The sequence below is a fragment of the Sciurus vulgaris genome (assembly GCF_902686455.1).
Source record: "Sciurus vulgaris genome assembly, chromosome: 2".
Classification (NCBI taxonomy): Eukaryota; Metazoa; Chordata; class Mammalia; order Rodentia; family Sciuridae; genus Sciurus; species Sciurus vulgaris.
Window position 1 is genome coordinate 3,105,709 of NC_136462.1, and position 13,483 is coordinate 3,119,191.

The 13,483-nt window shown below is 39.6% G+C and overlaps 1 protein-coding gene across 3 annotated transcripts in view; it reads left to right on the plus strand.

Annotated features, from left to right (window-relative positions):
* The window catches only part of PPP1R13B (protein phosphatase 1 regulatory subunit 13B), an 87,632-nt gene that overhangs the window by 31,317 nt on the left and 42,832 nt on the right, over positions 1–13,483 (plus strand). For all 3 annotated transcript variants that reach the window (XM_079130032.1, XM_079130033.1, XM_079130034.1), the window contains exons 2-3: positions 1,367–1,514; positions 11,686–11,805. In XM_079130032.1, the coding sequence (XP_078986158.1) occupies positions 1,367–1,514; positions 11,686–11,805 (268 nt within the window). The remainder of the gene's footprint in view (positions 1–1,366; positions 1,515–11,685; positions 11,806–13,483) is intronic.

The following is a 13,483-nucleotide window of genomic DNA, read 5'->3' on the forward strand; positions in this document are numbered from 1 at the left end:
CAATTTTTTAAACAAATTGGATTTTTAGTCTTTTTATCAATTTTTAGGAACTCTTTATTTATTGAGATTAGCCACTTACTTGTAATATGAGCCACTACTTTTTGTGTGTGTATGTGTGTGTGTGTGTGTGGTGCTGGGGATTGAACCCAGGGCCTTGTGCTTGAGAGGCGAGCACTCTACCAACTGAGCTATCTCCCCAGCCCCACTAATTTTTTTTTAAAGAGTACACAAGAACTTTTTTTTTTTTTCAGTTTTTTTTTGTTGTTGTTGATAGACCTTTATTTTATTAATTTATTTATATGTGGTGCTGAGAATCAAACCCAGTGCCTCACACATGCTAGGCAAGTGCTCTACCACTGAGCCACAACCCCAACCTGAGCCACTTATTTATAATATTTTTCCCTAGTTTGTCAGACTCATATTTAATATACTTGAATGTATCAATCTTTATGGTATTGGATTTTGAGTCATAGTTGGAAAGAGCTTCCCCCGGCCCGGCCCCCCCCCCATATTAGGGATTTAACCCAGGGGCACTCACTCTACCACTGAACTACATTCCCAGTTCTTTCTAAAAAAAGGTTTCTTTTTTTTCCCCCTGAAAAAGATTTCTTTTGAAACAAACTCTTACTAAGTTGCTGAGCCTGGTCTTGCACTTGAGATCCTCCTGGCTCAGATTACAGGCATGCATCACTGCACCTGGCCAGGAAGAGCTTCTATACTCTGAAGATATACAAATGAATTTACCTAGGTTTCATTATAGAATTTTTTTTTTTTTTTTTTTTTTTTTTTTTTGCAGTGCTGGGGATTGAACGCAGGGCCTTGTGCTTGCAAGGCAAGCTCTCTACCAACTGACCTGTATCCCAGCCCTCATTATAGGATTTTTATGGTTTTGTGATTTATATCTTAAGTACTTGAGCTATTAGGAACTTTTGCTAGCATATGATGTATAGTATGAATCCATTTTTTTCCAATGTGGATATTTTAGTTGCTGAAACATCATTCATTATATCATTTTTTTCCCCTCAATTTTGAGGCACCTCCTTCATCTTTTGTATGGAATTGTGTCTGTCTGTGTTAGATCAATTTGTCCCATTGATCTATTTGTGTGCTACTGTGATGTGGTTTTGAAGCTGTATAATGTCTGGCAGTGCTAGCTCTTTGCTAATGTTATTCTTTTGGGAGATTTTCCTGATTTATCTTACTTTCTTAAATTTTCCCCATAAACTTTAGAGTCAGCTTACCCATTTCCAGAAAGTAATCCTGCAGGCATTTGGGAAGGGGGAGGTGTTAGAGGGATTATTTTAAATTTACTTAATCTCTTCATAACAAGTAAGCTAAATTGTAACTTTGATCTTTTCTCTTCCAGATGATATTAACCGTGTTCTTGAGCAACAATGAACAGATTTTAACAGAAGTTCCTATAACACCAGAAACAACCTGTCGAGATGTTGTAGAATTTTGCAAGGAGCCGGGAGAAGGCAGTTGTCATTTAGCTGAAGTATGGAGGGGAAATGGTATGTATTACCTTCTATAAGGATGGGAATACTGTCAGTTGGTTGTATGAGGTGATAAGGAATTCAGTAATTAATATAAAATCAATTGTTTTACATGGGGGTAGGGTTTTACAAAATGGTATTTGTAAAAAAGCCATGTGTGATTTGACTCTTACCATAGCCATGTAAGATAAGCAGAGAGGGTAGATCTAGCTTTAGTGTAAGATGTGCCTCTTCCTCTCCCCACCAACCAAATGAGAACTCCCTGGTCCTTTTGAGGGTTCACTGTTTTAATACATGCCAAGTTGGTCAGTGACTCTTCTTTTCCCTTCTGATAATATCGCGAAGGCAAAAGTTTTGTTTTCTCCCACATGAGAAACTCTGTAAATATTACTAAATTGAGAAAGATAAAATCCTGACTCATATTGAAGAAAATTGTCAGCAAGCAGGTTAGAGAAGAGCCATGGAGGTAATATGATTAGCAAGCACCAGAAATTCTGCAAAATAGTTTGCACTCTAAAGAAGGAGTTGAATTTGGATAGGATTGTCTATCCAAATTCCACTACCTGGGAAGCAGAAGGAATGCAAATGAAGAAAAGAGGAGAATGAAATACGGTGTGCTGCGGAGACAACTGAGGCCAGGATAGAGGGAAGGTTGCAGCAGGCAGAGGCCAAAGCAGTTCATGCAGGCCTTCAGCTCTGCAGAGTGCTGTGGCCTTTGCTTAGCAGAGGGAATTTGTATGGATTTTAATTAAAGAGTGACATTCTAAAAATAATGCTGGTCAATAAGCAATGAACCTGATAACAGTACTGTGCATGTGTGTCTGTGTTGGGATAGTGAGAGAATGATTGACTGGACCACGTTGGATGGAAGTGATGAGATAGATACGAAGTGGAAGTGTCTAAAGAACACTTAGAGATAATCAAGTCTTTAAGTTTTTTTAAACAGCATTTTTGAGATGTAATTTGCATATCATACAGTTCACCCATTTAAAACATACAATTCAGTGGTTTTATTATATTCACAGAGTGTGCTACCATCACTGCAGTTCATTCTAGATTATTTTCCTTGCCACCAAAAGCAAAAAAGGAACTCCATACCCATTAGCAGTGACACACCCTCACCTGTCAGTAACCACTAATGTACTTTCTGTTTCTGTAGATTTGCCTATTCTAGCCCTTTCATACAAATAGAATCATACAATATGCAGTTCTTTTTAGATTCTTTTTAATCTTTTTAGATTAGTTCTTTTTAGATTGTTGACTCAGCTTAATGTTTTTGAGGTTCATTCATGTTGAAGCACATATCAGTAATTCATTTCTTCTTGTGGCTGAATGTTCCACTGTATGGATATATTACATTTTCTTTATCCATTGGATAGGCAGTTATTCAGCTGATGTACATTGGAGTTATTTTCAGGAGAACGCTTTATGAATGATGATCTGTGAATTTTTACATACAGATTTTTGTGTGGATCTTTTGTCACATCTCTTAGGTATATACCTAGGCCTAAGTGACTTTGCTTAGTAATTCAGTGTTAGCCTTTTCAGGGACTGCCAGACTGTTTTCCAAAGCAAATACCATTTCTTTCCCAGCAGCAGTGTATGAGGGTTCTAATTTTTCCACATTCTTGTCAACTCTTCATATTGTCTATTAGGTTTCAGCCATCCTACTGGATAAGAAGTGGTACCTCATTGTGGTTTTGGTTTGCATTTCCTTAATGACTAATTACGTTGAACATCTTTTCATGTTGTTTTGGTCATTCTACATCTTCTTTGGATAGATGTCCATTCATATCCTTTGCCTTTTTTTTTTTTTTTTTTTTTTGGTGCTGGAGATTGAACCCAGGACCTCATTCAAGCTAGGCAAGAGTTCTACTGATCTACACCCCCAACCTTTTACTTTTTTATTTGAGACAGGGTCTCACTAAGCTGGCCTCATATTTGCTATTCTCCAGCCTCAGTGTCCAAGTAGGTATACCACCATACCTGGAAACTTGTGTCTCTTTTTAAATTGGGATGTTTATCTTTTTTTCTTTTCCTTTTTCTTATTAATTTACTTCTTTACATACTTTTTGTGGTAATGGGTATTGAACCCAGGAATGCTCTACCACTGTGCTCTATCCCCACAGCCCTTTTTAGTTTTAATTTGGAGACAGATTCTTGCTATGTTGCCAAGGCTGGCCTGGAACTTGAATCCTCCTTCCTTAGCCTCCCGAGCATCTAGGATTACAGGTGGGGTATTTGTCTTTTTGTTATTAAGATAAGAGTTCTTTATATATTCTAGATACCAGTCCCTTATAAGGAATATGACATGAAATTATTTTCTCCCAAAGTTCGGTGCTTTTAATGTTATCCTTTGAAGTCAGAGAAAAGTCTTCAAGGATACATTGAGTGAAACTTGACTTTAATAAACATTGAATTCTTACTTAACAATAAGGAAGGGGATAGGTCCTCAGTTGAAAACCTGATGACAGCCATAGGAAGGGGGGCAGTTAGTAATTAGAATTAATGTTTTCTAGGGAACCTGTGTTACAACCTGAGTATTCCACCCTTGTTTCTTTTCTCTAGACTCTTAGCTCTTTTTCTTTCTGTCACTTCTGGTTCCTTTTCTGTCTCCCTCTTCTATCTGACTTAGCTTGGAAAGAAATAAAATTTTGCATGGGTGTCATGACCCCAAATGATCCATGGCTACCCACAAATGCTTATCTCCCTGGTGTGAATCCTTTGATTGGTGCCATTCTTGTCTCCAAGTCCATCTCAAAACCTTTGCTTTTACTCCCGCAGGGATAAGGACTACTGTCTGAAGCACAGAGCGTCACTACACACTATTTGCCATGCTCTTTACATTGTGTAGAACACTTCCTAGGATCTTGGCTAACTTCTGTTCATTCTTTGCTTCTCATCCCTTCTTTGAAGCTCAGGGGGTGTTAGTTATCTCTCTCCTATGCACCAGTACTGTCATGGTATTTATTAAGCAAAGTACCTTTCATCTCTCTTGTTGAACTAAAATTCCTGAAGCCAGGAACTTCTCTGTTTGCCATCATATCCCTAGTGCCCAGCTCATTGTAAGCATTGTAAATACTCAAGTCACTGTGTGAAATGAGGAAGAAAAAGAGATTTTCTAATACATACAATTCAAAGGGAGGGGGAAGCTCTACCAGCCTTTCTCAGTCCTTTTTTTTTTTAATTTTTTTTTTAGATATTGATAGACCTTTATTTTATTATTTATATGCGGTGCTGAGAATTGAACCCAATGCCTCACACATGCTAGGTGAGCGCTGTGCCACTGAGCCACAACCCCAGCTCCTCAATCCTTTTTTAAAAAATATTTTTTTAGTTGTAGATGTACACAATATCTTTCTTTACCTGTTTATTTTTATGTGGTGCTGAGCATTGAACCCAGTGCCTCACAAGTTCCAGGCAAGCGCTCTACCCTAGTCCCCTTTCTCAATCTTTTTAACATGGAGGAACTCTTAAAGCAATTTTCAGGCTTCATAGAGTGCTTGCATAAAAATTTATTACAACTGTAACTCATGACTTCTTAGTGTGATCAATATGTGGTAGATACAGTAGTACAGTAGTAATTATCAATGCTTTTTTTTTTTTTTTTTTTAAGAAGTTTATCTTGGTTCATGATTCTAGAGGTCCAAGATTGAGGGTTGTAACTTGACGGAGAGACCTGAGGCAGTTCAGGGAATTGCCTGGTGAGAGACAGGGAGTGCACCTGTGGGTGTCATTATTGTTTTGGTGCTGGGGGTTGAACCGTGGACCTCACACATGCTAGGCTAGCACTCTACCACTGAGCTCCATCCCTAGTCCAGTTTTTTTGGTACTGGGAATTGAACCCGGGGCTGCTTTACCACTGAGTCACATCCCCAACCCTTTTTATTTGTTTATTTTGAGACAGGGTCTCACTAAGTTCCTGGGCTGGCACTGAACTTGAGATTCTCCTGACTCAGCCTCCTAAACCACTGGGATTATAGTTGTGTACCCCATGCCCAGCCCTTCAGTGCTTCTGAATAGAGAACATTTCTCTGTAAACCTTATGTTAGTTTACTAAGGCTGCCATAGCAAAGTACCATAGACTGGATAGCTGACACAACAAACAAACATTTTTTCACAATTTCAGAGGCTAAGAGTGTGAGATCAAGGTGTCAACAGGCTTAGTTTCTTCGGATTCTTTTCTCCTTGACTTGTAGGTGTGTCTCTTCCCTGTCCTCAGGTGGTTCTCTTCATCTAAAGGACACTAGTCACATTGGATTAGATGGGGTTAGGACCTACCCAGATGACCTTATTTAAACTTATTGCCTCTTTTAAAGATCTTATTAGCAAATGCAGTCACATTCTGAGGTACTGGAGGTAGGATCTCAACATATGGATTTAGGGTGGAATAGAGCTCATCCTGTAACAGAGTTAATTTGGACAGTTTATTATCCTACTCTTTTTGTGGTTCCCTGCCCTACAAAGGTGTCAACCCCAACACAGATCTGTGGTGTAGTAGAACCTTTTGTCTTCCCATTTATTACTTTTCCTCCTTGATTTTTTTCACCTTATCCAAGAATGCCTAAAAATTTTATCATAGATTCCCACAATACAAGATGTTAATGAAGAATGTTATATATTTTATGACATGTTTAAGGTAGGTTTTTTTCACTTTAAAATGAAAATAGTTTGGACAACCATTCCTTTTTTTTTTTTTTTTTTTGAGAATATTTTTAGTTATAGATGGACACAATACCTTTATTTTATTTATTTATATTTATGTGGTGCTGAAGATCAAACCCTGTGCCTCACTTGTGCTAAGCAAGTGCTCTACCACTGAGCCACAACCCCAGCCCTAGAAAACCGTTCTTATAATTCAAAAAAATAGTTAGAGACAATAAATTTCTCTTAAGTATCTGGATTAAGAAAATGGAATTTAATTTTTATTAAGTTTAGACTTGGTAGAATTAAATAAAGGTTGTATATAGGTTTTAATTAACATAAAAAACATGAAAATTTATTGGTGATGTTAATTAGTAAAGCAACCAAAAATAAAGCTCCTAAAACCATAGTCCAAAGCAATAAGAGTAAAAATATGGCCTCAGACACAATTTTATGCTAAACTAAGTGGCATGATCAGGTTAAATGTAGACCTTGTTGTTTAGAAAGGCAAATACATATCTACTTTAAAAATCATTTTATAGGCCTGTATATGAAAAGTATTACTTTTGAAACAAAATATAGAATAAAATCCACCTCTTTAATATTTAACTCATACCTGTTTGTTTTCTGTACAAGTACTCAATTCTGAGCTGAACTTGAGTTGAGCACATGGGCTTCACCTTCAGCCAGACTGTTGCCTCAGCAGCACAGTTTGCCTGCTCGTTGAGACATGGGCAGTGGTCGCATTTCACAGTGCGTGGCACGTGTCTCCAAATGGCAGGGCTTTCTCTATGGAAATCTACACCATACCTAGAAGTAGAGCAGGAAGTCATGCTTTGAATGTGTGAGTAGGTTGCAGATCACAGAGTTCTTTTTCTGGGGGCTGGGAGATAGCTCAGTCGGTAGAGTGCTTGCCTTGTAAGCACAAGGCCCTGGGTTCGATCCCCAGCACCAAAAAAAAAAAAAAAAAAAAAAAAAAAGAAAGTTCTTTCTCTTGTCCACACATCAAGTTCTCCAACTGACCCAGGCACAGTCTTATGTTGGAAGGGTGGAAAGCACTGTCCACATCTGTGCTGCAACTCTCCCAGGTGGTTTCCCTAAGCCTTAGGGCTGCTGGTGTCCTTCCTCACTTTTAAGCATAAGCAGCAGTGGTGAGGTTCCTTGAATTCCTTTTTGCATCTTTAAATTGAGATGAAAGTCACATAATGTGAACATGACCATGTCAGTGTGTTTAATTTAGCGCATTTCAGTGCAGTCACTGTGTCGTACAAAGATCATCAAACTCTGCCTCCACATCCCCCCCTCCCCCACTCTGACAACACTGTCCTGTACTAACACTATGTATTTGACCATTCTGGGTACCTCATGTCAGTGGAATTGTACAATATGTGGCCTTTTGGGTCTGACTTCTTTAACTGAGCAAGTTTTCAGAATTCATCCATGTTGTAGCATATATCAGTACTTCATTTCTTTTTTATGGCTGAATCATATTCATTGTATGACATAGTTGTTTATCCATTCATCAGTTGCTGGGTACTTTGATTGTATCTTAGTCTATTTAGGCTGCTGTAGCAAAATACCTGAGATTGGGTAATTTATAAGGAGCAAATTTATTGCTCACAATTCTGGAGGCTGGGAAGTCCAAGATCAAGGTGCCAGCAGATTTAGTGTCTGCTGAGGGCTTTCTGCTTCATAGTTGGTACTTTCTTGCTGTGTCTTCACATGGCAGAAGAGGCATAGCAGCATTTCAGTATAATCAAAGCAAATTCCTCATGATAATAACTATTAGTAAGTTGGGATAGAAAGGCACTTCCCTAACTTAATAAACTGAGACTTCAGCAGAATTCACACTTGGCTCTGAACCGTAGATACAACCTGATAGAGCCAGGAAAAAGAGGTCAACAGATTGTTCAGTTTCTGTTCAGAGTTTCACCTGGAGGTTCTGTCCAGTGCAGCATGATAAGGAAAAGAAGAGGTTGAAAAGGAAGAGCTGAAACTGTCCACATCTGTCAGCAATGTTTTTGTCTACATAAAAAAAACCTGCAAAAACCTCATTAAGCCCAATAAGGTGTTTTCCTAGTATAGGCATATAGCAGTAATCATCAGTGGAAAAAAATATAATAGATAGTGGTAAAAGAAACTGTGGAATTAACAAGATCTACCTGGCGTATCATATTGTGTTGGGAGGTAAGAAAGTACTCAATGAAATAAAAGTCAAAAGGACATCAAGCTAACCTGGAAGAGCTCCCATGGCCAAAACTGGAACAGATGGAGCAACAAAAGAACATAGTGTTGGATTATGACACAAAGCATGAACTAAGTATTCGTAAGTCCATACCAGTATAAATGATTGAATAAATAAATATACAAATGGGGAAAAGGGACAAATCTTCCTTACAGAGAATTTCAAAGAATATACATAGATACTCCATGCTCTGGGAGGTGGGACTCATCCTGTCCCGTGCTTGCTTCCAGGGACAGTTTGTGGAAGGGGAAAGTGCAGCTCCCTGGGGGAGAGTCTTGGCAGACTCTACCTCCACAGTTGCTATGCTCAACACCACCAGGGATGGTCAGGACAACGGCAGGTACCCTGACACTGTGTGATGAGGTTACTCAGTCTCACTGTGAGAAAAGCATCAGATGTTGTAAAAATGCCTGACCTGTAGCCAGGTGCAGGGGCACACACCTGTAATCCCAGCAGCTCGGAGCCTGAGGCAAGAGGATTGTGAGTTCAAAGCCAGCCTCAGCAATTTAGCAAGGTCCTAGGCAACTCAGTGAGACCCTGTCTCAAAATAAAATATAAAAAAATAAATGTGGCTAAGTGGTAAAGTGCCCCTGGGTTCAATTCCTGGTATAAAATTTTTTTTAAAAAAAGGACCAAGGAATTACCAAATACTGCAATAGACAGAGGGAGGGCAGGGGAAAATGGTGAGTCTTTGCAGTGAAGTTTTCTGGATCAGCTCCTGGAACGGAAAGTGGACATTTTAGTGGAAAACTGGAGAAATCCAAATAAAGCTTGGAATTTAATTAGCACTACCATGCCAGTGTAAATTTCTTGATTTTGACAGACAGACCATCACTAAGTAGAATGTTAACATTTGGAGAAAGTGCATGAAGGGCATATAGGAACTCTCTGCTGTGTTGGCCACTTTTTTTTATATCAGTGTAAAATTATTTCAGAATAAAACAATTATTTTTAAAAGATAATATTGCATGTGTAAAACAAACAAAAAATCTGTGATGTGCAGAGGAATAAATTACAATGTGTAAGACTGCTATGGTGAAAGTTAAAAACCTAGTTGAAGAACTCAAGGTGTGTGAAAAAAATGGAGACAAAATCATGTTCATAGTCTGGAAAACTCAGTATCACAAAGATGTCAAGTCTCCCCAGATTTACTTACAAATAAATATGGTTTCAGTAAAAAGCCTACCTTTTGCCAGGCACGGTGGTACACACCTGTAATCCCAGCGGCTCCAGAAGTGGAGGCAGGAGGTTCAAAGGCAGCCTCAGCACCTTAGTGAGGCCCTAAGCAACTCAGCGAGACCCTGTCTCTAAATAAAATACAAAATAGGACTGGGGATGTGGTTCAGTGGTTGAGTGCCCCTGGTTCAATCCCCAGTACCAAAAAAAAGTCTACCCTTTAAAAAAGATCTTGGGACTAGGGCTGTAACTCTGTGGTAGAACTCTTGGCTCACACATGTTTTTTTTTTTTTTTTTTTTTTTTTTGCCGTGCTGGGGATTGAACCCAGGGCCTTGTGCATGCAAGGCAAGCACTCTACCGACTGAGCTATATCCCCAGCCCCTTGGCTCACACATGTGAGGCACTGGGTTCGATCACCAGAACCACATAAAAGTAAATAAATAAAGATATTGTGTTCACATACAACTAAAAATTTTAAAAAAAGATCTTGACAAGCTGCTTCTAAAATATATACAAGAACAAAGGGCTAAGAAATGCCAAAACACGTTTGGAAGACTGATAACTGCTTATATTTAAATTTTTAAGACATATAAAAAAGGTATCAGTGAAATCAATATCCAGGTTTATTGTTTTTCCACAATGTAAAGAAGTACTTCAAATGGCTAAGAAAGAGCCAAACCCCCCAGATTTTTTAAACGAACTCAGTACCTGAGACAGTTTACAGAGAATGGTGATGCATTGTAAACGTGAAAGTGATGCTTTAAAATTTAACAGCTGTGTGTGTGCTCTTCCGTCCTTGGTACAGAGAGTAGTTCTGTGAGTGAGCTTTACTGTTTTTCCAATATTGGAAATGAAACTCAGGGCCTCACAACATACTAGGGAAACACTAAGCTACATCCCCATCCTCAGTTCTTTTATTTATTTATTTATTTATTTATTTATTTACTTTAAAAAAAAAAATTTTGTTTCAATTAGTTATAAATGACAATAGAATGCACTTTTTTTTTTGGGTACTGGACACTCAACCACTGAGCCACATCCCTAGCCCTATTTTATATTTTATTTAGAGACAGGGTCTCACTGAGTTGCTTAGTGCCTCGCCATTGCTGAGACTGGCTTTGAACTCCGATCCTCCTGTCTCAGCCTCCTGAGCTGCTGGGATTACAGGCATGTGCCACCACAGCCAGCAGCACTTTGATATGTCATATATAATGAAGTATAAATTCTCATTCTTCTGGTTGTACATGTAGAATCCCACCAGTTGTATAGTTATGTATGTACACAGGGTTATAATGTCTGAGTCATTCTACTATCCTTCCTATCTCCATGTCCCCTTCCTTCCCTTCAATCCCCTCGACCTAATCTAAAGTAATTCTGTTCTTCCTTAGTGCCCCCTGCCATTGTGAATTAGCATACACATATCAGAGAAAACATTTGGCTTTTGTTGTTTTGGAATTGACTTAGGTCGCCTCAGACCTTTTTAAATTTTATTTTGAGGCATGGTTTTCCTAAGTCGTTGAGGCTGGCCTCAAGATTGAGATCCTCCTGCCTCAGCCTCCTGTGTAGCTGGAGTTACAGGCATGTGCCACCACACCTGGTATGAGCTGCCTTTAAAAAAAAAAAATTGAAATACTTGAAAGTATTTGAAGTTCTATAGAATTTGATTTTTATTATTAACTTGTTAAATTTTGGTCTCTGCAAGTACTGGCAAACATTCACAATAATGTTATCTGAATTGCCAGGAAGTGCCCTGGTCAAACTTTGCATACCTGATTGCCAGGTGTAAGATTTTAATGAATACCATGGTGTGGACAGTTTGTTGCATTTCTTGGAAGAATGGCAGGCACACTTGTTTTGTGATAAATAAATATTCTGAAAAGCATGTTTTCATTATTCAGTATTTAATGTTGCAAAATTGCTTTTATGTATCCTTCTTGTGTTTACATGTTGCCAGTTATTTCCCATTCACACTTCTCTTGTTGCTCATTGAAGTCCAGGACTTAGCCAGTCCCTGGATCCTATCGTGTATGTATGTGTGTACATGTATACCTCTGTTTAAGTTTCTTTTCACTTTTGGCTAGCGTGGTGGTTCTGGAGTAAGTAAAGTGTGGTCTTTCTCCTAGAGCGTCCCATACCCTTTGACCACATGATGTACGAGCACTTGCAGAAGTGGGGTCCCCGCAGGGAAGAAGTGAAATTTTTCCTTCGACATGAGGACTCCCCAGCCGAGAACAATGAACAAGGTAGATACTTACATTTTTCCTTATTTACTAACTTTTGCCTTATAAGTTAATTTAAGAAAAAATGGAGTAAATGCTGAAGTAAGTTATTCACACTTTTTTTTTAACCCTCTCATTCACCAGAGTGGTGAGAGGGACAGATAGTATTTCATGTTTCTTTGGATTCTGTTATTACAGGTTAAAACCAGTTTCCTTCTCAGGACGCTCAATTGGTTTAAAAGGACTGTCTGTGGAAAGAGATTGTTTTTAATAAGTACCAGATGGGCAAAATATCTAGATTTAAAAATGAAGCCATGAAATGAGTAGAAAAAAATTCTGAGGGATATTTTTAATTTTAGATTGAACCAAACCTAAGCGTAGTATTAAACTGTGAAAGACAAGACTGATAAATGAATTATGTAAAACAAAAACAAAAAAGCCTGCACGATCTACCCATCCTGAGCAGAGTCAGAAGACATCGTGGACCTCATATTGCAGAGGTCTGCCTTCCTTTCCACGTAAAGAATTCCTAAAAACTGACAAGGGGCGGGGGGAGTCGAGCCAGTCACAGTGGCACATACCTAAGTCCCAGTTACTGAGGAGACTGAGGCAGGACGATCCCAATTTAGCATGATTGTCTCAAAGTGAAAAGGAGTGGGGTGCAGCTTTGTTGTAGAGCACCTGCCCAACACGCACACGGCCTGAGTCCAGTCCCAAGTGCTGCAAGAGGAAGAAAGCTGAAAAGAATGAGGGAAACATGCACGCAGAGTTCACAGGAAAGGAGCTGTACACCGCCCTGGAATGTATGAAAAGATACCATAAATGCAGGGACTCCTGTACTAAGATGCTGTTTCTCCTGTCACAATGGCAAGGCTCAGCACAGTTGCTCACACAGGTTGACAAGGGTGTTGAGAAACAGGCACTGTTCAGCATTGCTGGGCAACCCTACATATGAAGAAACACCGTGCCCTGGGCTGGGGCTGGGCCCTCCCCCAGGTGTGCTCAGAGACCAGAGCATGGTGCAAAGCTGCTACTTTTTGTGTGACCTTGAAAAGAACAGTTGGGTGTTTGCTTGTGAACGTATCAAGTGCCCTTGTTCTGTATTAAAGGTAATTGTGCCCCTAGGTCCAGCTGGCATCTGCTATAAAGTCTTCTCCCCATGACTGTAAGCACTGTCACATTTTCCTCCACTGCTTCTGGTCATCTGCAGTCAGGACCTGAGGCTCTGGGCCCAGCTGCCTTCACTTTTACCTTAGGCAAGGGCCTTCCTCTCTGAGATAGTTGCCCTGAGAAGGAGCTTTGCTGGTCACAGTGGAAGGGCTGTTCTAGTGCTAAGGGTTTATTTTAATTCTACCCGAGCTTTCCAGTTACCTGTACCCTCCTTTCCTTAGCTATACTTAAATAAGAAGTTTTATTTTTCACTTTTATTAATGTATATATACCTTAATGCCCCAGATAAAGGAGTTATTCTTTTCACTCCCTCTGCTGCTCAGTCTGGGTGTGGAGATGGTGGTACGTACACACCAGAGGAGGGTCCCAGTGGTGCTGAGATCCGTGTGCCTCTGAGTCGAGCAGAGCACTGAGAAGGATGGGGGTCTTGAGGAAGAGTGGGGCATGCAGGCAGAGTGAAGGCTACTGCATGCCAGGCGGGGAGTAGCCAGAGGGTGCCCGAGGGGCTGAGCAAGGCATGGGTGGTGGGCAC